The sequence below is a fragment of the Solanum verrucosum genome, unplaced genomic scaffold (assembly GCF_900185275.1).
Source record: "Solanum verrucosum unplaced genomic scaffold, falcon-dt-bn FXZP01000268.1, whole genome shotgun sequence".
In the NCBI taxonomy this organism is placed as follows: Eukaryota; Viridiplantae; Streptophyta; class Magnoliopsida; order Solanales; family Solanaceae; genus Solanum; species Solanum verrucosum.
The window spans coordinates 760765-783805 of NW_026019957.1; the positions used below are offsets into that span (position 1 = coordinate 760765).

The window sequence follows — 23041 nt, forward strand, 5'->3', positions numbered from 1 at the left end:
ATTAATTAATTACTCTTTAGATTTTAAAATAATTGCTGTTTTAGCTTTTTAAATTTTCATTAAGAAAAATATAAATATAAAGTATCACTTACTAATTTGCTCGATTTATTAAATATTTTTTTAAAGTTAGTATTTCAATAAAAGGGTATAATTAAAAATAATTAGCAATTATTACCTTAATTTTCTGAAGAGAAAATTATTTTAATTTTTTTTTCCACTGAAATGACATTTATTTTGGAACGAAAAGAGTACAATTAAGCAGCCATATACTTCCAAAGGAAAAATGCTTTTTTAATTCTATGTTCTCTATTTCATGGAAATTTCTTCCCCACAAGAAAAAAATAATTGAGTCAAAAACAAAGTATTATAAATAGGTCATTCACTTCATGTCCATTCTATCAACTAACATTTCAAAGTCTCTTTAATTTGAACCAAAAAAAATAAAAACTCTCTATATTAGCAAATTAGCCACCAACAAAAAGAAATTTCCAAACCTGTTTTGATAATTTTTGAGTTTTATCAAGAAAAAAATGGGGTTAATTTCAGAAAATTATAACAAGAAACTTCTTTCAAAGATAGCCACAAATGATGGTCATGGAGAAAATTCAGCTTATTTTGATGGTTGGAAAGCTTATGAAAATGATCCATTTCATCCAACACAAAATCCTCATGGTGTTATTCAGATGGGTTTGGCTGAAAATCAGGTATGAGAAATTAATAATCCGTATCAGTTTGGGTGCACCTCAATTATTTTTATCGTAGATCTGATTTAATGTATCGGTAATTCTATCCAGTAAGACTTAGACAAATGATTAAAAGTTACCTAGAGCCTCTATATACCCTTTTCTTGATAACAGTTGTTCAGATCAATTTGCGTGCATCTGAATTGTTTCATCTGATACCAGATAATTCTATTCATCAAAATTTAGACATAACTAAAAAAAGAAAGAAATCATCTATAGTCTCTTTGAAGGGAGATGTAGCTTTTTGTTTTTATGAGTTGAACTGAATTCAGTATTTCAATAAGAAATATACACTACTAAAATATATAATGTGTTTAGGCTAAAAATATCTACGAGGTTGAACTCATCAAGTTTAAATCTAACGATTTGTGTTTTTTTTTTTTTTGCAGCTTTGTTTTGATTTAATTCAAGAATGGATAGTCAACAACCCAAAAGCCTCAATTTGTACCTATGAAGGAGTTCAAGATTTTCAAGATATTGCTATTTTCCAAGACTATCATGGCTTGCCAGAATTTAGAAAGGTATATATATATATATGATATAGGCAGAATTCAGTAATTTTGGTCTAAATATATGTGTTGACCAATCTACTAAATACGTACGTATAATAAATTGTAAACCTAGTGACATAAATTAAAAGAGGAATCATCAGAATCCATAAACGTTAAATTCTGAATCCGCTTGTTTTTCTTGGGAATTGTGCAGGCAGTTGCAAGATTCATGGAGAAAGTTAGAGGAGATAGAGTCACATTTGATCCAGAAAGAATAGTTATGAGTGGAGGAGCAACAGGAGCTCATGAAAGTTTGGCCTTTTGTTTGGCTGATCCTGGTGATGCATTTCTAGTTCCTACACCATATTATCCAGGGTAAGAATCCACTTTTTTTTTTTTTTATAAGAAAAAATATATTTAAAAAAAAAACATAATTTTTTCGATAAAAGATAACCGTTCATAATAAATGAAAACAATAACCTAATAAAATAACACCTGCCACATGTATCATCTACTACAATAAGTTAAACTACACTACTATACGATCAGATCACGTAAAAGGCAATTATATACCCTTAAAAAAATAATTTATGATGATAAGATTCTTTTCTTTAAATTAAACTTTAGTTTTCTGTTATATTGGTACCAAGTAAATTATTTAATTATTGGTGCGGGACATATATACAACTACTTGCAAGAAATTGAAAAAAAAAAAAGTAGTGATAACCTCAATAAGTTTGTGGCCATAAATGACAAATAACAAAAACAAAAAGACATATCATATCAACTTTCTATTAGATTGGACCATAATGAATTAATTATTATTTGTCCCCAATAGCAGCCATAATCAAAGGTGACACAAAAAATAAAAAAATGTCAAGATATATCTAGAGAAAGTTGACTTATTAATTAAATATTTCAAAGTCAAAATCAATGAATAGTCAAGTTGGAATAAATTTATAACTAATATAATTTTTATACTATGAATGTCTAAATAACAAAAATCAATCGTTAATTTTATTTAATAACGAATCGAGTACTATTTAACGACAAACTAATTAATTATTGTGTTGTATTGCAGATTTGATAGAGATTTGAGGTGGAGAACAGGAGTACAACTTTTTCCTGTTGTTTGTGAGAGTTTTAACAACTTCAAGGTAACAAAAGAAGCCTTAGAAGAAGCATATAAAAAAGCTCAAGAATCAAATATCAAAGTAAAAGGATTACTTATAAACAATCCATCAAATCCATTAGGTACAATTTTGGACAAGGAAACATTAAAAGACATACTTAGATTCATCAATGACAAAAACATACATCTAGTATGTGATGAAATCTATGCAGCAACCGCGTTTAGTCAACCTTCATTCATCAGTATATCAGAAGTCATGAATGATGTTGTTGGATGCAACGATGATTTAGTACATATAGTGTATAGTCTCTCAAAAGATCTAGGGTTCCCTGGATTTAGGGTTGGGATTATTTACTCGTACAATGATGTTGTTGTCAATATTGCACGTAAGATGTCAAGTTTTGGACTTGTTTCAACACAAACACAACGGTTAATTGCTTCCATGTTATCAGACACTATCTTTGTTGAAAATTTCATCGCGAAGAGCTCGATGAGATTGTTACAAAGACATGATTTGTTCACTAAAGGATTAGGACAAGTTGGAATTACAACATTGAAGAGTAATGCTGGCCTATTTATTTGGATGGATTTGAGAAGGTTTCTTGAAAATTCAACATTTGATGATGAATTGAAACTTTGGCATATAATTATTAATAAAGTGAAACTTAATGTTTCACCTGGTTGTTCATTTCATTGCTCAGAGCCAGGTTGGTTTAGGGTTTGTTTTGCTAATATGGATGATGCTACAATGAAAGTTGCATTGAAAAGAATTAGACATTTTGTCTACTTACAACCAAGTAAGGGAGTTGAAGTTGCAACAAAGAAACAATATTGTAGAACAAGGAGCAAACTTGAAATAAGTTTGTCATTTAGGAGATTGGATGATTTTATGAACTCTCCTCATTCACCTATGTCTTCTCCTATGGTCCAAGCAAGGAATTAATCGTGACGTTCAGATCAACTTGTCCAATTCAGGTTATATGGACATGTTGATTATTTCACTAAGTACCTGATTGTAAGTCTAGTTACATAACATAGAATGGAAGTTTAGAGTGATTCTTTGTATTCTTTTATTAAAAGTTTTTTTTTGCCTATAATATACTATGATTGCAAAGAAAAAAAAAAAAAAAAAACAATCAAGTTATAGGCTTTTATTATATTGTGAAATGTGAAATTCTTTATTTCTTGTGTTATTTTTTTCTGTATAGCTTTTTGTAAGTTGAGGAAACTCAATTTGTAACTTGAGTTCAAGAGGCAAATGCAGAGGATATATACCTATCAATTTTTTCAATAATAATTTCTCAGAGATTTTTTTTTCCTTATTTTGAGCGGAGAATTTAATAGAGACATTATTGTGAATACTCTGGTAAAGAAATTTAGATATTTTGTGCCTTTGGAGACTGTTTTGTCGTGTTACATCACTAACATATCTTTTTTGTTTTTATTTGATCCGAAGAATGGATTGGATCAAAACAACTTTTTTATCTAAGTCCTCTATGTCTGTATTAATTAATTTCAGACCTCATGAAATCTCCAAATTTAATTTTCCATTTTTGGTAGATTTTGTTGTTGTACCTATACTAATCTTATCAGTGGTGGACCCTAAATTTTCATTTTTCAGTCAAAAATAAGAGAAGCATACATAGTGAAAAAAACCTAGGATATTCAACATATAACATACTTCAACAACAACATATCAATGTAGTGTCATAATAATTCAGTCAAAAATAAAAGAAGCATACATGATAGATTTTACACAGACCTTACTCCTAATTCAGAGGTAGAGAGATTGTTTTATAATAGATCCCGACTAAAGAAAAACAGTTCAAAGCAGTCCTGAAAAAATAAGCAACAGAAATACAAAAAACAATAAATAATAACAAAAATAAGTAGAAGAGATAGTAACAGAAAATAAACTACAATAAAATAATATAATAAAATAATCGAGGAACATCCAACAACCAACAAATAGTAATAGAAATTGAAGAACAAGAACTTACAAAACAATACTACTACGACGAATATGAACTAACAACAATACAATGTACTACTATCACCTACTGACCTACTACCATAATCCATGTCTGATGATCCAGTACACCCTCATATCTTTACATCATGTCCTCGATAAGCTGAATTCATCAACATATAATATTATTCGCGAAACCATGCATGTTTCAAAGCAGCCTCAGCAATAATCCTTTTATTTGGATCATAAGTGAGAAATTTGTTCAAAAGATCAATTCCAGAATTAGACAATACAGTATATGTGAAGGATATTGATGGAAATCTCTTCCTTAATGAATAATTATGCTTTTTATTTACAAATTTAACTTTGTTTAATCCACAAAGTTTGGTAAATCCTGGCCATATTTTCTCATCTGGGGTTCCAAGAATTCCAAATATCTTATTAATTTGATCAATCTTCGATTTTCCATCGAAAATCGGTTTATTTGTTAGTAATTCAGCCATGATACAACCTATAGACCACATATTGATTGCATTCGAGTATTTTTTTCATACCCATTAATAGCTCGGGTGATCTGTACCACAAAGTAACAACTTCTTGAGTATAAGGTTTCAAGGGAGGACCACTTTGAGTACGTCGTGCTAATCCAAAATCAGCAATTTTCAACTCACATTTCTCATTTATAAGTAAATTTGAAGTCTTTAGGTCACGAGGAATAATCCAATTATCATGAAGGTATTTCACACCTTCCAAGAGTTGGAGCATAAGACATTTGATTTCCCTTTGACAGAATCGTCGTTTTTCTGTCAACACTTGCAAGTCGTTTTCCAAATATTCCATCACAATATAAAAAACGCAATTATTGAGTTTGGTTGTCGTAGTCCCTACGACGACTTCTTTAACATGTACAATTGAAGGGTGATGACAAGTGAGAAGAATTTCTATTTCCCTTAAAAATGTTAAACGAAACACTTTTTCCTCATCTTTTTTCAGTATCTTTAACTTTTTTAGTGCAACAAATTCTCCTGTCTTTTTTTCTCTAGCTTTGTAAACAACTCCATATGTACCTTCACCTATCTTGCTAAGCCTCTCAAATTCTTCTACACTTCTACAACGCTCAAACATGTTGTCTCGATTTAGCGACATACAAATTCAATAGCTAAACAGTAAAATTTGTTGCTAATAATTCTATTTCGCGGTTAAATGGCTATTTAGAAAAAAGATCGAAGAGGAAAGAAAATTTAATAGTCTCAAGGTAGCTATGTACGGTTAACATAGATAATTGGAATAGTTATAAGTAAATAATAAAAACCTACTTTGATAAGAAATAGGCAACCTAATTAGAATAGAATTAGATAAATTCCATAAATAAACTAGTAAATCCGAATCCTAAAATATTTAGGATTATTAATTACCCTTTTGAGTTTTTTTCTTTTATGAGGTGATGTAAATATAAAATAAAAATTGGTCACCTTAAAATACCATTTAAGTATTTAAAAAGGAAAATTACTAAATTGAAAAATAAGCACGTAATTTACTACAGTATAATATATATGTTAAATTTACATCAATAACACGTTTTTTTATATATCGTTAATGTATATATGTCAAATCTTTTCTTTTTTCTTTTAATAGTTTCCGATTTAAGGGTATGTTGTTGCAACATGGGAAAAATGATTTTCATGAAAAATATTTTCTGTTTAATATAATGTAAAAATGTTTTTGTATATATTTTATTATGTCTCACATATTCAACCATCCACCTGGTAAAAAAAATATTAATTAAAGAATAGCGACAAACTTATCCTATTTCGAATAGTTTAAAGACAAAATTGACCTATTTTTTCTTGTTTTTGGAGCAACCGTTAGTGAAAAGAGTAATTTTAAAGTTATTTTGTTTAGTTTCAGGGTATTTCTTAGCAAATAATAACAATAAAGGTTACTAACACGATCCATTTTGAATAGCTCAACTCGACTCTTGGGTATTTTCTTAAAATGGAACATCATATAAATTATAAATACTATAAAATAAGATTTGATGATATTCATGGAGATTTTGTGACTATTTCAACTATAACAAGTTCTACACAATTGAATCGAAATTGTCGATGTATATAAGTTAAGAGTATGAGTTAAATTGTTTTAACAAATAATACAAGCATATGAATTCTCCTCCATACTATAAACCCAATAGTGTTGTGTCATATTAGGATTATAGTTCTTGTAAAGCTTTACAAGTTCATCAACTTTTTCATTATGATCATTTTGCCCCCTTCATCTTTTTTTATTACACTTTCATCCATCTTCTTTTTTTTCTGGCTCTTTTGTTGGTCCTACTAATATTTCTGGATGCAATAATATTTTCTTCAATTTCCCCACAACTTGAACTAGATCAACATCTCCTATAACTGTTAATTTCTTCTCTTTTAGATCAATTGATAGAGTTTCAATTCCTGTAATGTCGTGACATAATCAAAATTTTCATTAAGGGGTTCAAAATATAAAGAAGTAAACATATGAACTAGTCAAATAAAATTTAATATCTACAAAAATATATATATATATATATATATATTATTTTAATGATCATATATAAATAATATAATTATTCATTGATGAGAGTTCGAATGAACCCCTAGCCTCAAGCTGGTTCTGCCCCTAATCCATGAATTGTTGAATCAGGTGCATTATTCTACATTACTTGGTTAAAATTAATGTGTATATAAAAACATACGTGTATATACAATAATTACTTATAATAGTAATTAAGTACCTGAGAGGGTGGAGACAGCTTTCATAGCCTTTTGTTTCCCTTTGTTATCATGCACCTCTAATTTCAAAGCAATTTTCTGCACAAAAAATAAAATCCTGAAAAATGCTGAAATAAATTGAAGGACAGAAATTTACAAAAGCAATAGTACGACTATTAATATGAACGAACAACAATACAATGTAGTATTGCCACCTATTGACCACCTACTACCCTAATCCATATGTCCGAGGATTCAGTAGACCCTTATATCTTTAGATAAATTCACCAACATATAATATTATTCACGAAACCATGCATGTTTCAAAGCAGCTTCGGCAGTAATCCTTTTATTTGGATCATAAGTGAGAAATCTGTTCAAAAGATCAAATCCAGAATTAGATAATACAGTATCAGTGAAGGATATTGAGGGAAATCTCTTCCTTAATGAATAATTATGCTTTTTGTTTACAAATTTAACTTTGTTTAATCCACAAAGTTTGGTAAATCCTGGCCATATTTTCTCATCTGGGGTTCCAAGAATTTCAAATATCTTATTAATTTGATCAATCTCCGATTTTCCATCGAAAATCGGTTTATTTGTTAGTAATTCAGCCATGATACAACCTATAGACCACATATCGATTGCATTGGAGTATTTTTTCATACCTATTAATAGATCGGGCGATCTGTACCACAAAGTAACAACCTCATGAGTATAAGGTTTCAAGGGATGACCACTTTGAATACGTCGTGCTAATCCGAAATCAGCAATTTTCAACTCACCTTTGTCATTTATAAGTAAATTCGAAGTTTTTAGATCACGATGAATAATCCAATTATCATGAAGGTATTTAACACCTTCTAAAAGTTGGACCATAAGAGATTTGACTTCCCTTTGACTGAATCGACGTGTCATTTTTTCTATTAACACTTGCAAGTCGTTTTCCAAGTATTCCATCACAATATAAAAAACGTCGTTATTGTGTTTGGTCGTCGTAGCCCCTACGACGACTTCTTTAACATATACAATTGAAGGGTGACGACAAGTGAGAAGAATGTTTATTTCCCTTATAAATGTTAAAGGAAATCCTTCTTCTTCATCTTTTTTCGATATCTTTAACTTTTTTAACGCAACAATTTCTCCCGTCTTTTTTTCTCTAGCTTTGTAAACAACTCCATATGTACCTTCACCAATCTTGTTAAGCCTCTCAAATTCTTCAACACTTCTACAACCTTGAACCATGTTAACAGGATTTAGCGATAGACAAATTCAAAGCTAAACAGTAAAATTCGTCGCTAATAATTCTATTTAGCAATAGATTTCTATTAGTTACGAGCAAATTAGAATAGTGAAAAAAATCGAGGGGGGAAGAAAATTTTAATAATCTCGTTGTAGGTATGTACAATTAACGTTAGAAAATTGGAATATTTATAAGTAATTACTAAAAACCTACTTTGATCAGAAATAGGACACCTAATTAGAATAGAATTAAATAATTTCCTTAAATAAACTAGTAAATCCGAATCCTAAAACATTTAGGATTACTAATTAACCGTAATTAGATTTAATTAAAAATAAGGAAATAATACCAAAAATAGTACGAAATATTAACGATACGTAATGATTAATTATCATCCGTTAAATACCCCTGGTGGAACGTTTAATTGGTGATTTTTTTTTCTTTTTGAGTTTTAATTTTTATAGGGTGATGTTAAAAAAATGGTTACCTTAAAAATAATTACTATTTTATAAGTAATTGTCCCATGATAATAAGTAAAATTACTAAACTGAAAAATAAGCACGTAGCCCACTATAGTAGGTTAAATTATAATGATTTAACACAATTTATTTATTTTTATATTGGTAATGTATATATGTCAAATCGTTTCCTTTTAATTGTATGTGGAAAAATATTTTAATGCAAAAAGTTTTCATATTTAGCATTAAAAATGTTTCTTATAAGTTATTATGTCTCACATATTTAAACCCCCACACCGAAGAAAAAAAAGAATAAGGGCAAATTATCCTATTTCGAACCGTTTAATAAGAGCAAAACTAATCTATTTTTTCTGATTTATTTGGAGCAAGCGTTAGTAAGAACTAAGAAGGGTATTTCATATTTGTAAGCTATTTTGCTTGTTTGTGGGTATTCTTGAGCAAAAAAGAATAACATTAAGAATATTTTAGAGAAGAAAACGTACTAAAAAATAAAACTGATCCATTTTGAATAATTCAGAGGTATATTATTTAACCTTTTTTCCCATTAATCTACTACAGAGAAAATGACATAAATAGTCTCTTAACTATAGGAGTAGGTCTAAAATGACCCCTTAACTATGCACTTAACGGATTTAGTCCTTTAACTACTCAAAAACTTATCAGCTTTGGTTTCTTAACTATACATTTACCGGTTTTAGTCCCTTAACTATACACTTATCGATTTTAGTCCTTTAACTACAAGCTTACCGATTTTAGTCCTTTAAGTATTTAAAAACTTATCAGATTTGATCTTTGTCCATTTTTTTAAATACAAATAGCTTAGGTTTATATTTACAAAATTCATGCCTCGAGAAATTAATTTTTTTAGCAATTTTTTCTGTTGTTTCTCTCTCTTCACTACGTTTTCTTCAAATTAACCTTATGCGAAGAACCTTAACCTCAACGATTTAAAATAAAATTCACGAGGAAAGAAAATATAAGTCATAATTTTATTCAAAAGAGGATAAAATGAAGCATATTTATTGGTACTAATGACTTGAATATGCTAAACTTTATTATAAAAAGAAAAAAATTACTACCCATTAAATTCAAAGTTTGTACTCCAACGACTTCATTGAACGGAATTTGTTTAATTTTTCAGAAATTGAAATTTATAAAATGGTAGATTTGCAATTTTTTTAATTCTTGTTAAAAATAGATCAATTTTATTATTCTATTCATTTTATTTTACGTAAAGAATTTGAGTAAATTAAATAAAATCCGCACTGATTAGCATATTCAAGTGCGGATTCAAGTCATTAACAACAATTATATGCTTAATTTTATCCTCCATTGAATAAACTTAGGACTTATATCTTCTTTCCTCATTAATTTTATTTTGAACCGTTGACGTTATTGTTCTTTTTATAAGAGTAGTTTGAAGAAAAAAGGCGGGGATAGAGAAAAAACTTTAAAAATGGGTTAAATATTTAATTTCACGAATATTTCCGTTAATATAAACCTAAGTTATTTGTATTAAAAAATGGACAAAGACCAAACCTGATAAGTTTTTGAATACTAATTAAAAGACTAAAATCGGTAAGTTTATAGTTAAGGGACTAAAACCGGTAAATGTATAGTTAAGGAACCAAAGCTGATAAGTTTTTGAATAGTTAAAGGACTAAATCCGTTAAGTGTATAGTTAAGAGACCATTTTAGACCTACTCCTATAGTTAAGGGACTATTTATGTCATCTTCTCCAATATATATGTAATGTTGGTTTTCGCTCTCGAAGACTTTCTTAAAAAAGGAACTTCATATTTACAAATATCATAGAATAAGATTTGATTCTATTCATGAAGATTTTGTAACTATTTCAAAAATAAAAATTCTGACTCAATTGAATCGAAATTGTCAGTATATATAAACTAAATCATTTCTAACAAATAATACAATCATTTGGATTCTCCTCCATACTATATAAACCCTGTAGCGTTGTGTCATATTAGGATTGTAGTTTTTGTAAAGCTTTACAAGTTCATCAACTTTTTCATTATGATCTTTTTTGCCCCGATCATCTTATTTCTTATTACACTTTCATCCTTCTTATTTTTTTTTAGCTCTTTTGCTGGTCTTACTAATAATATTCTGGATGCAATAATATTTTGGGGAAAATAAGCAAATACTCCATAAAAGCAAAATAATTATAAACATATACCTCTTTACATTCATACCCCACTAAATAATTACACTATACCCCCTTACTAATTTCGATTAACTGATACTAGATCAGTATCATATACTGTATTAGTATCATTAAGGCTGATAATTTCGCTTAACTGATACTAAATCTGAATCATATATTGTATTGGTATCATTAAGGCTGATAATTTCATTGAATTGATACTAAGACAGTATATATATATATATATATATATATATATATATATACTCTTTTAGTATCATTGACTAATGAGTAATTTCTTAACAAAAAACCTTAATGATACCACAACAATATACATATATCCTCTTATAGTATCATTGACTAATAAGTAATTTCTGAACTAAAAACTTTAATGATACCAATACAATATATATAAATGAAATTATCTACCTTAATGATATCAAAACAATATATAATACCGATTTAATATCAGTTAAATGAAAATTATCACCCTTAATGAATGGGGGGTATGAACTGTAATTATTTATGAGAAAATGGGTATTTCAAGAATTAGTTTGAATTTGGATATGAACTTGTAATTACTTTGAATTTTATGGCCCATTTATATAGTTTTCCCTAATATTTTCTTCAATTTCCCCACAATTTGAACTGGATCAACATCTCCAATTACTTTTAATTTCTTCCTTTTTAGATCAATTGATAGAGATTCAATCCCTGCTAGCAAAAAAAATCATTTGCCATCCATGTCTTGTTGAATAAGGTGTCACTTTACATCGCTTCGTTAAAATTAGTATGTGTATATACAAAAATATTTTTTAGAAAAAATAATGTGTATATAAATAGGGAAAATTGTATATAATAGCAAACTATTAATTCAAATTAAATGCTATAAATATAGTTTGATTTAATTGTACCCCATAGCAAACTATTGTTATTTAACCTCTCTCCTGGTGAATCTCGCTCGCCACTCGTGTATAAAGTGTGTTTGTGTTTGTATAAAGTGAGAGAAAATTGTATATATACATATATTTACGTTCCCCTCTCTCCCCTCTTCCAGATCTCGCTCGCCACTCTCCCAGATCTCGCTCTCTCACTCGTCTCTCTCACTTTATACAAAAACCGCAAATTGTATAAAATGCGTTTGTGTTTGTATAAAGCGAGAGAAAATTATATATATACATACATTTTCGTTCCTCTCTCTCCCCTCTCCTAGATCTCGCTCGCCACTCTCCCAGATCTCGCTCTCTCACTTCCCTCTCTCACTTTATACAAAAACGCAAATGTATAAAATGCGTGAAAATTGTATATATACATATATTTTCATTCTCCTCTCTCCTCTCTCCCAGATCTCACTCGCCACTCTCCCAGATCTCACTCACCACTCTCCCAGATCTCGCTCGCTCACTCGTCTCTCTCACTTTATACAATTGATCTTTTTGTATATGTATACCAAAGCAGATTATACAACTGCTTTCTTTTATATATGTATAGCGAAATATACATATTTATGTTTGCTATGGAGCGCAATTATGCAAAGTTTGCTATAGCATACAAATATGAATTTTGTGTTTGCTATATGTGAAAGTTGCTCATATAAATACAATAAGTTAACACTAGCTTAAAACTAATACAGAGTGTATGTGCATATCAATTTATTACATTATTATGAAGAGATCGAATTTACAAGTCGAATTGTTATAATAGATCGACATTATTTGCACAGAATTATGTGTATGACTTCTAAAATATGTCAAAAGGAAGAAGTGTTTGATTGTTGTGACAAGTATTTCCTCTCTACAAGTTTAATTTGTTCGAAAAAAATATACTTTTATGTATTATTAGTGTGGTACAAGTTTTTTTTTGGGAAACTAAGTAAATATCCCCATAAAAGCAAAATAATTATAAACATATACCCCTTTACATTCATACCCCACTAAATAATTATACTATATACCCCTTTCAACTAATTTCGCATAACTGATATTATATCAATATCATATATTGTATTGGTACCATTAAGACTGATAATTTTGCTTAATTGATACCATATATACTGTATTGATATCATTAAGATTTCTTGTTCAGAAATTACTCATTAGTCAATAATGGAAAAATCAAAATGAAAATTAGAGACTATAAAATATAAAGAAAACGATAAAAATATGTTCACAAATAGATCTTATTATCAATATGTAAACACAACATTAAGCACCAAATAGTCAATCTTAAAACCTCCATTTTAATATTGTGAAAATAATTGATTAATTTAAAATTTGAGACGATAAAATAGATTTTATTTCTACCTCGTAAAAATAAAAATTGTTTCCCATAATTCTCAACTCAAATAATAATATTATTAAACTTATCTTACAAAAATCTTTATCTTTAATTAAAAAATTTGCATTTTCATTCTTGAAAATGAAAATCTTTGATAAAAAGTGTTTCACTTATACTTTGCGGAGCCAGATTAACAAAAAAAAAAAATGTTTCTGATAACTCTCAACTCAAGTAATTTAAAAAATAAAATCTTTTACTCTATTTTTTATGCAATATATCTATTGCCATGTGTATTTGTATTTATATTTGTTGCCTAGTGTATTTGTATTTTGTATCATTGAATATACTTTGTATCAATTAGTACAATGAATACAATTTATATGTGAATAGGATATGTATCAATCAATATAATGAATACAATTGTATTAGTGAATATCACTTCGGTTGTACATTTTTATTTGTTACCATTTGTTGCTTTGAGAAAGTTATCATTTGTATATGTATATCGGCTGTTAATATTTGTATTTGTATTTTTGACGGTTAATATTTGTATTTGTATTGAAAAGAAAGGAGGAGGCGAGAAAGAAGGGGGCAAACAGAGGCAAGAGAGAAGAGAGAATTACTATTTATATTTGTATATTGACTGTTAACATTATATCAATGAATATCACTTTGATTTGTATACTTGTATTTATAAAATTTGTTGCCTTAAGAAAGTTATCTTTGTATTTGTATATTGACTGTCAATATTTGTATTTCTATTGTTGATAGTTACTATTTGTATCTGTACTGAGATAGAAGAGAGGAGGAGCAAAAAGAGGAGAGAGGCGAGGGAAAGAAGAAGAGAAGAGAGAGGAAATTGCTTTAAAATCTTAACTATGGTTACAAACTGTATTTTTTTCAAATTACAGTAGTGTACAACAAAAATACATATTATACGTTTTTTCTTTATCTTTTATCTGGGCAAAAGAGATTTATGATATGTTTTCTACTTTTAAATTCTATATCAATTGATTGTATGGAAAATAAAATTTTGTATTATTACCCCAACTCCAATGTTAAAAGAGAAGAAAAAGCTTGTGAAAGGACCAAAAGTATTATAATGTTATAAACATATAAAAGATTATCAATGTGTTATGTAAAAGAGTAAGGATGACTTTAATTCTTCCAAATATAAACATATATTTTAGATTTTTACTCTTATAATCACTATATTATTTTGTTAATTATGTTCAAATAAGATATTGATAATTTGACAATAACAATCAAATTAGGAGTTAATATTATTTTTGGTCCCTTAGTTATTGTTAAATTATGATATTAGTTCCTACGTCACCGATTGAACTTTCAATTAATTGAATTGTGTGCACTTTTATTCCTTGCTCATACCTATTACAAATTTATCAAAATTAGTAACTGTTCTATCACCTAACTATTCATGCTCCTGATTAAATTTGTATCATTACTTCATATTTTATGATAATACATATTTACAATATGCTAAATAAAAAACACATTTTCTACATGAATGTCACATTTTCGAGTAACAACAAAATAATCAAATCAATGTAATTTAATAAATTAATCTAAAGAAGGTGATATGTGTCCAGTGTTATTCCTGTCTATGAAGGCAAATAGACTGTCTTAGATAATCATACGACTTAAATAAAACATATTGAAATTAAGTACGAAAAATGACATACAATAATAAAGAAAATAATAAAAAATGAAACAACTACAACAACAATATATCTAGTGAAATCTCACAAACTGGAGTCTTGAGAGGATAGAGTGTTACACAGACTTTACCATTACCTCGTAGAAGTAGAGAGAGTGTTTCTAAAAAATCTTCGGCTCAAATAAATAATAAAAACGACAAATAATTTGATAATCGAAATTTTTAACAAAAAATCATTTCGATTTGTTAAGATAAAATATACAGAGTCATATATCACAATAACCAAAAGAATTACCAATAACATATAGACAAAAAAAAAAAAAAAAAACATTATTTCTCCATATTTTATTGAGACAAATAAGTTAGCCAATAAGAAAAGGGGGAAGTTTGACATTTTCTTCCAAGATTGAGGGCTAAAGTGGTCAATAAAAATGTTTTTAGGGTTAATTACGTTCATCTCTCTCAACCTCAAGTGCCAAAGTAGACGCCATTCACATCTCCAAAGAGTTTAATGGAAATCTCTCTCTCTATTTTCATGCAAATCTTTCTCTCTTGTTAAGAGGTAAAACAAAAAATTACTAAAATCCCATTTGAGTATTTATCAATTCTTGTTAAAAGAATTTCACATTGTCTCATGAATTTTCTTGAATTAACGTTGACCAAGTACTAGGTGATGAACCCATGTTGTTGTTTTTGCACTTTTATTGCTTCAGATTTTTATTTTTTTTAATCTTGATTAAGTGTTATTTGATTTTCTTATTGTTTTTTTTTGTTTTTATGTTGATTGGTATTCTTGATTAAGTTTGTTTTTTGGTTTTGTTTTATACCTGTGGTTACTTGATTACTACTACCTAATAGTTCAAAGAATTGAACTTTATCTGTTTAATTGGGAATGTAGGTTGAGTTTCATGGTTCTGTTAAGCAAATTTTCTTATGGGGTTTTTGTTTTAAGCTTAATTATGCTCCTGGTTTACTTGATTATCCCTTCTTGATATTCCAAAGATTGAAACTTTAGTTGTTATATTGGAAATGTAGCTTGATTTTCATGAGCCCGTATTTATTGTTTTTTCACTAGTCTTTTTCAAGTTTCAGAATAAGTTTTTTTTTTTTTATGTTGATTGGTATTCTTGATCAAGTGTTATTTTATTAGTCTTTTTTTGTTTTTGTTTTTGGCTTTGAACTTTCCCTGTTTGATTATGCCTGTATGTACTTGATTAGTGCTTCTTAATAGTCCAAAGATTTGAGCTTTATCTGTTTAATAGGGAATGTAGGTTGATTTTCATGGTCCCATTTAACAAATTTTCATCTGGGGTTTTTGTTTTTAGCTTAATTATGCTTTTGGTGACTTGATTATGGCTTCTTCACATTCCAAAGAATTAAATTTTATTTGTGCACCCAAAGGATGAGTCGAGGGTCTATCAGAAACCGTCTCTTTATCTCCATAAGATAGGGGAAAGGTATGCATACACTCTCCTCCCCAAACCTCACCTGAGGGATTATAGTGGCTATATTGTTTTTGTTGTTGTGCGATCAAGGGTGTGGCCTAGTGGTCAACGAAGTAGGCTGAGAACCATGAGGTCTTAGGTTCAATTCCGCAAAAACACTAGGTGATTTTCTTTCCATCTGTCTGAGCCTTGATGATGGACAGAGTTACTCAGTATACATGCTGGTGGAAGATAGCATGTGCCTTGTGTAAGCTTATTATTTTGTTGACTTGATTATACCCTCTTAACATTCCAAAGAGTTGAACTTTATTTATCAGGTTGGGAATGTAGCTTGATTTTCATGGTCCCATTCATTTATCTTTGCTGGTGCATCCATCATCTGCCTCTGCATAACAAAATTTTCTTCTGGGGTTCTTTGTTTTTAGCTTTAAACTTTTCCTGATTGATTGTGCCTATGGTTACTTGCCTATTGCTTCTCAACGTTCAAACGACTTCAACTTTAGTAATTGAATTGGGATTTTTCTATTTGCAGTTGCAATATCATATTTTGGGCTGTGTGACAAAGGAATATCCGTTTAGCTGGTGCAGTTTATTTGGGTGAAGTTTTTTGGCCGGCCTAGTGATGGCCTCCAAGAAAATAATTGCTATATGTCAATCTGGAGGGGAGTTTGTTGCCAACAATGAAGATGGATCTTTGACATATGTTGGCGGAGAGGCATATGCACTAGACCTCGATAACCAGACACTTCTGAATGATTTTAAGCAAGAAGTAGCGGAAAACTTCGAGTGTGGCACTGATGGAATGACCATCAAGTATTTTCTCCCTGGGAATAAGAAGACACTCATCACAATATCTAAAGATAAGGACCTCAAGCGTATGATCAACTTCTTCAAGGATTCTGAACAAGTAGAGGTGTTTATAATTGCAGAAGAAGGTGTTGCTCTAAGTACTCCGAATGTGACTGGCAGTAGGTATTTACTTCTCTTTAGATTCAGTTCAGTTTGCTTCTTTTGTTTTCTCATTGCATTTGTCACACCTTGGGTATTTCCTTGAATCCTAGCATTCTAAGTTTCTATTTCTTCGGATTGTAGTAGGTTTTTATACTCAATGTGTTCCAGGGAGCGCTTTGTTTTGCTATATTTGTTTGTTGATGACTTAAATTTCTCTATGACTTGTTTAACTTTGAAGGTCAAGCAGGACCAACGTATCCGAGCCTGAACATACTCCTGTTATACCCATGGATATGATCCATCCTGATGATCTGTTTCAAGCACCTGTTGAAATTAGCCCCCCAGGTGTTTATCCGAGTAGCAATGATGAGAAGCATCGCAAAGCAGCTATGCAGTGGGAGAATGCCATTACTGGCGTGGGCCAAAGATTTAACAGCTTTTCTGAATTCCGTGAAGCTCTGCATAAGTACTCTATTGCCCATGGATTCACTTATAAATACAAGAAAAATGAAAGTCGCAGAGTAACTGCTAAATGCAAGTCAGAAGGTTGTGCTTGGTCAATATATGCATCAAAGTTGCCTACCACCGAGCTAATATGTATTAAGACGATGAACCCGAAGCATACATGTGATGGAGCTGCAGTAAAAGCTGGGTACCGGTCCACAAGGGGATGGATGGGAAATATAATAAAGGAAAAGTTGAAGGTTGCTCCCAATTACAAACCTAAGGATATTGCAAATGATATTGAACGTGAATATGGCATTCAGTTGAACTACTCTCAGGCAAGACGTGCGAAAGAGAAGGCAAGGGAGCAGCTTCAAGGTTCTTACAGAGAGGCATACAGTCAGTTACCTTTACTATGTGAGAAAATTAAAGAAACTAATCCAGGTAGTGTTGCTATAGTTTATGCAAAGGATGACTCAAGCTTCCATCGTTTATTTATCTCGTTTCATGCCTCAATAGCTGGTTTTCGACAAGGTTGTCGCGCTCTTCTGTTCCTTGACAGCACTCTTCTCTATGCAAAATATCAAGGAACACTATTGGCCGCCGTAGGTGTGGATGGGAATGATGGTGTCTTTCCTTTAGCCTTTGCGGTTGTAGATGAGGAGACGAATGACAACTGGCATTGGTTTCTTTCGGAACTTAAATCTACTGTCCTGACTTGTCCAATAACATTTGTTTGTGATTTCCAAAGGGGCATAAGAGAGTCATTGCATGAGATATTTAATGAAGAGTGTCACCATGGTTATTGCCTGCGCTATCTTGCAGAAAAATTGAATAATGATTTGCAAGGACAGTTTTCTCACGAAGCTAGACGTCTTATGATCCAAGATTTATATACTGCTGCTTGTGCCCCAACACTTGAGAGTTTTGAACGTTGTGCTGAGAATATAAGAGCAATCTCACCTGATGCATACGATTGGGTCACTCGAAGTGAGCCCGATCATTGGGCAAATGCCCTTTTTGGTGGGGCAAGGTATGGCCACTTGACATCAAATTTTGGACAGCCTTTTTATGATTGGGTGATGGAGGTGAATGAGCTGCCGATAACTCAAATGGTTGATGTATTACGAGGGAAGATAATGGAATTGATCTATACTAGGCGTGTTGAGTCCAGTCAGTGGGCTACGAGATTGACACCATTGATGGAAGAAAAACTTCAGAGTGAAACCTCAAAAGCAGGGTCACTTCATGTGTTACCCTCGCATGGAAGTACATTTGAAGTTCGTGGTGAGTCTGTTGACGTAGTTGATATTGATCAATGGGATTGTAGTTGCAAAGGTTGGCAATTGAATGGGATGCCTTGCTGCCATGCTATTGCTGTTTTTGAATGCATAGGAAGGAGTCCATATGATTATTGTTCCAGATACTTCACAACCGAGAGTTACCATGTAACATACGTTGAATCAATTAACCCCATTCCTAATCTGGAAAATCCAGCAAGCGCCGAAGTTGATGCGGCAGTTATTATTACTCCCCCGCCATGCAAACGTCCACCTGGCCGACCTAAGATGAAAAAGGTCGATGCTTTTGACATTGTTAAACGGCAGATGCAGTGTAGCAAGTGTAAGGGCCTAGGTCACAATAAGAAGACATGTGGGTAAGTTTACTAAACTCTTATCTGATGAATGTATCATGTTTCTGCTGAATCTTATTAGATTTTAGTTCAATAACTATAATCAATCAAAATATATATACTTATATATGTCAACAACGACATTGCCAGTGTAATTCCTCAAGTGGGGGCTGGGGAGGGTATTACCTTTTCTTCCAAGAAGTCAACGGCGTTACCCCATTGGGATACTTCGAATAAACATATGAGGTAGAGAGGTTGTTTCTGATAGACCCTCGGCTCAAAAGAAATGTTTCCGAAGCAGAACTGCAAGAATAATATATACTTATATGTGTCGTATTATACTTTTATTGGTCGTATCCCTGCACCCGTATCTGCACATCCATAACGCCAAAACCTAAATTTATGTGTTGAAAAATTCGAACTTCTAGATCTGCACCTATATCAGGTCCTTCACCAGAGTCTGAGGAACATAGATGTGTACACAACAGGTGAGGACTGAATAAATGTCTGAAATTGAACTTGAAGCCTACAACTTGATTTCTACGAAACTAGGGCAGCCTGTGCACTAAGCTCCCGCTATGCATGAGGTCCGTGAAAGGGCCGCACCGCAAAAGTTTATTGTACTCAGCTTCCCCTAAATAGCTTTCAAATATTCTACCCTTTTACTCTTGAATTATATTTCTTTGTACAGTGAATTTCAGTAAGGGAACTTCACAGTAATTATAACTCTTGCATGTTTTGATTTCATCATAAAGTTGTATATTGTTTCTGCTATATTAAAGTTTCAAGAACTGCATTCTTCCATACTCGAAGTCTTTGCCCGGGCAGAAAAGACTTCGAATTTTTAATTTTTGTATCACTGTCTGCAAATATTGCTGTCTAGGACTGAACAGTGTTTCATTTTCTTGAAACAGGAAAGTAAATAAGTTCGAGGAATCGGATCCTCTACTCCTCACTGGCTTGGAAACTGAAGACCTCGAAGGCGCAGAGTGATGTTTGGTACCTTGTCTGTTCGAGTTTTAAGTTAAATCTTTTAGTTAGATTTTGAGTCCAATTATAGAAACATCTGTCATCCTCTTCTAGTAGTTGGCTTCATTAGCCAGAATTTGTTGCTTAAAAGGCGCGCATTTCGGTTTTATTGTTGTCCCTCTCCCTTGAACTGGAAATAAAATTGTAGAAAAGCATTACATAAAAGGGTAGAGAGGATATAACAGTAGTGTCAAAAGTGAATGCATTTTGATATTGTCAAAGAGTATACTTTGTTAATGAAAAAGAAAAGGCTTTATACAGAATTTCGATGCCCGGTGGATTAGTCGAGGTGCATGCAAACTGGCCTAGACATAGTTGTTATCCGAAATTTATATTTTGGCTTGGGGCATTATAAGTGCCTCAATTTACAGGTTTCGTGCGTAAATATCTGTGTGGTTTCTCTCTTTTGCCATCTCTTGTTTGTGATTTCTGTTAACTGCATGTTGTTCCTTTGGCCGCGGTTATCCTATTATCTTCTTGTTGTTTCTGCTTGCGGCTACTGCCTCTTTTGATCGTTCTTTGAGCTGAGGGTCTATCAGAAACACATCAATTTACATGGTAGCACAAGCATGTGCAGATATTGGTCAATCTCCATCGTCTTCTTGCTAGACATGTACGCGCTCATGCTGCTGTCCCGTTATGCCTCCATCGTCTTCTTGCTAGACATGTTATGTGAAAAGTTGAAATAAAAGAGTTGCCAAAAAAAAAGGAAAGAAACATTTTTTTTGAACTCCTTCGTTCCCAGATTGTTCACCAAATCTATTAACAGAACATAAACCATTTCTTCAAATTACTCATAACACAACACGCCAATTCACCAAAGTACTATCATAGTATTATCTGTCGACACTCATGCTCCAAAAAAAACTAAACAATGCACTTGGTTGAACGCAAGCTAACGAACAGGAATCAATTCCTACTTGCTATGCACCCATATTATAGAAACTCTAGATCCGCCTACGGTTGATAATTCATACACACCGACTATCCTATCCATGCCTACATATAGGATGGCTAAGCCAAGAAGTTCATCATTGTTTCATATATACAATATAATTTTTCGACAAATGGTGATCAACATTGCCTATGTATACATGTCATACCTGATTTCGTCATACCGATACCGCTGTCGATGATGGAGAGTGTGTTATTCACCTTATCAGGAACAATTCTAATGAAAAGCTCAGGCTGTGCATCCAGTTTACTCTTATCAGTCAAGCTCTCAAATCGAATTTTACCCAATGCCTACACATATAAAATTCAAAACTATACTCAAAACAAACAGATAAATTAAACTAGAACATAATTAAATAAATAAAAGTGCGCTCTCTCAACGACTTAATTAAGAAGCTTTGCTTTTGCATAGGACCAGAACAAAACCATAGCTTTAGCGCATATTCTATATTTGTATTAAAAAGTCCACTTAACAAATATAGATAATTTATTCAATATCCAATGAGTTGCCTCTTTTAGAATCTAGAACGTATAAAACTTTTAAACGTGATAAAAAAGTTAGAACCTATAAATTTAAAATTCTAAATTCGTCTTTATAAATAAAAACATCACACTTTAACATGATTATAAACTCATAATTTTTTTTAAATAATATAATATATAAAATAGACACCTTAACTTGATCTTAATTACAATTTACAACTAAACATTTCAACTTTAAGAATGTACGTCTATATACTCCAACTTGTCTCTACTATATGGATTAAACACTCGAACCTACAAAATAATTATCTCGACAGCCTCTAAAATTTATATGTCAGGTCAGCATCGAATGCCTAACATGATTAGGACAAATTTGAGGTGTGTTGATGTACATTGTTTAGTTATCAATTGAGAACAAATTAGAGATAATATACAAACGTATCATTTAACTTGTATTCAATTAACATCTATACCTTTCAACTTTGGCGTGCATAAAGAAACATTTAAACTCATATAAAATTGAACAACAAACACATGTATTCTACGGGATAATTTGCGTAAACTAAAACTCACATCAGAGGAATTGCTGATTAATTCACGAAGGAAAATTTCCTTATTAGTGTAAAAAGTATTGATAATTAAACTCAATAGCTGGTTTATTTCTGCTTGAAATGCAAAAATCTCAGTTTCCCCCATTTCTACATCTGCCATTGTATTTCTCTCTAATTAAAATGTTTGATTTTTTCTAAACAAAAAAAAAAGTGAAGATTTGAACAAAGAAGAGAGAAAATTTTGTATATTATTTTTCTTTTCTGAGTATGATAAAATGGAAAATTTAATAAGGTATTTATATGAAGGCGACGATTAATATTAATAATATTTTTGTGCATATGCCGTATCTGGATTTCTCTACATTTCTGTTCGGGTGTTTTTACTGTTTTACCCTTGATTCATACAGAGTAATTTTTAATGATGAATATGTTTATTATGTGTTTAATGTAAAAAAAATTGTGAATATTATTATTTATGTTGTGTGAAGTTTGGTTTGACGACGCCTAACTTTAGGTAGAATGTTTGAATTTTTATATGGTTGAAGTTCAAACATTTTTATTTGAACTTCAATCATATTGATTGAGATTTGTGTAAAAGGAAAAATGACTGAACTTCAGTAATATG

At 30.9% G+C, this 23041-nt stretch overlaps 5 protein-coding genes across 6 annotated transcripts; 2 read left to right on the plus strand and 3 right to left on the minus strand.

The window, feature by feature from the left end:
* Positions 1-530: 530 nt before the first annotated feature.
* On the plus strand, positions 531-3683 carry LOC125814504 (1-aminocyclopropane-1-carboxylate synthase-like). Its single transcript, XM_049493957.1, has 4 exons — positions 531-704; positions 1133-1264; positions 1449-1609; positions 2316-3683. Exons 1-4 carry the CDS (start codon positions 531-533, stop codon positions 3307-3309), a joined length of 1461 nt encoding a protein of 486 aa, XP_049349914.1. The 3' UTR covers positions 3310-3683.
* Positions 3684-4520: 837 nt separating this feature from the next.
* Positions 4521-5460, minus strand: LOC125814732 (cyclin-dependent kinase G-2-like). Its single transcript, XM_049494194.1, is given in 2 exon segments — positions 4521-4883; positions 4885-5460. Coding segments are annotated over 2 exon segments (939 nt in total).
* A 1170-nt stretch (positions 5461-6630) lies between these two features.
* LOC125814733 (cyclin-dependent kinase G-2-like) lies at positions 6631-8330 on the minus strand. Its single transcript, XM_049494195.1, has 3 exons — positions 7394-8330; positions 7109-7213; positions 6631-6788 (listed from the first exon to the last, which is right to left on the minus strand). Exons 1-3 carry the CDS (start codon positions 8328-8330, stop codon positions 6631-6633), a joined length of 1200 nt encoding a protein of 399 aa, XP_049350152.1.
* Positions 8331-15306: 6976 nt separating this feature from the next.
* Positions 15307-20691, plus strand: LOC125814499 (uncharacterized). Of its 2 annotated transcripts, none has more exons than XM_049493951.1 (4): positions 15307-15488; positions 16904-17343; positions 17561-19423; positions 20314-20691. In XM_049493951.1, exons 2-4 carry the CDS (start codon positions 16994-16996, stop codon positions 20390-20392), a joined length of 2292 nt encoding a protein of 763 aa, XP_049349908.1. In that variant the 5' UTR covers positions 15307-15488; positions 16904-16993; the 3' UTR covers positions 20393-20691. The 2 variants fall into 2 exon arrangements, with proteins under 2 accessions (XP_049349908.1, XP_049349909.1); XM_049493952.1 differs by lacking the exon at positions 15307-15488 and adding an exon at positions 15519-15596.
* A 342-nt stretch (positions 20692-21033) lies between these two features.
* On the minus strand, positions 21034-22561 carry LOC125814734 (heat shock protein 81-1-like). The gene is made up of 4 exons (XM_049494196.1): positions 22439-22561; positions 21532-21673; positions 21147-21187; positions 21034-21087 (listed from the first exon to the last, which is right to left on the minus strand). Exons 1-4 carry the CDS (start codon positions 22559-22561, stop codon positions 21034-21036), a joined length of 360 nt encoding a protein of 119 aa, XP_049350153.1.
* Between the last annotated feature and the right edge of the window lie 480 nt (positions 22562-23041).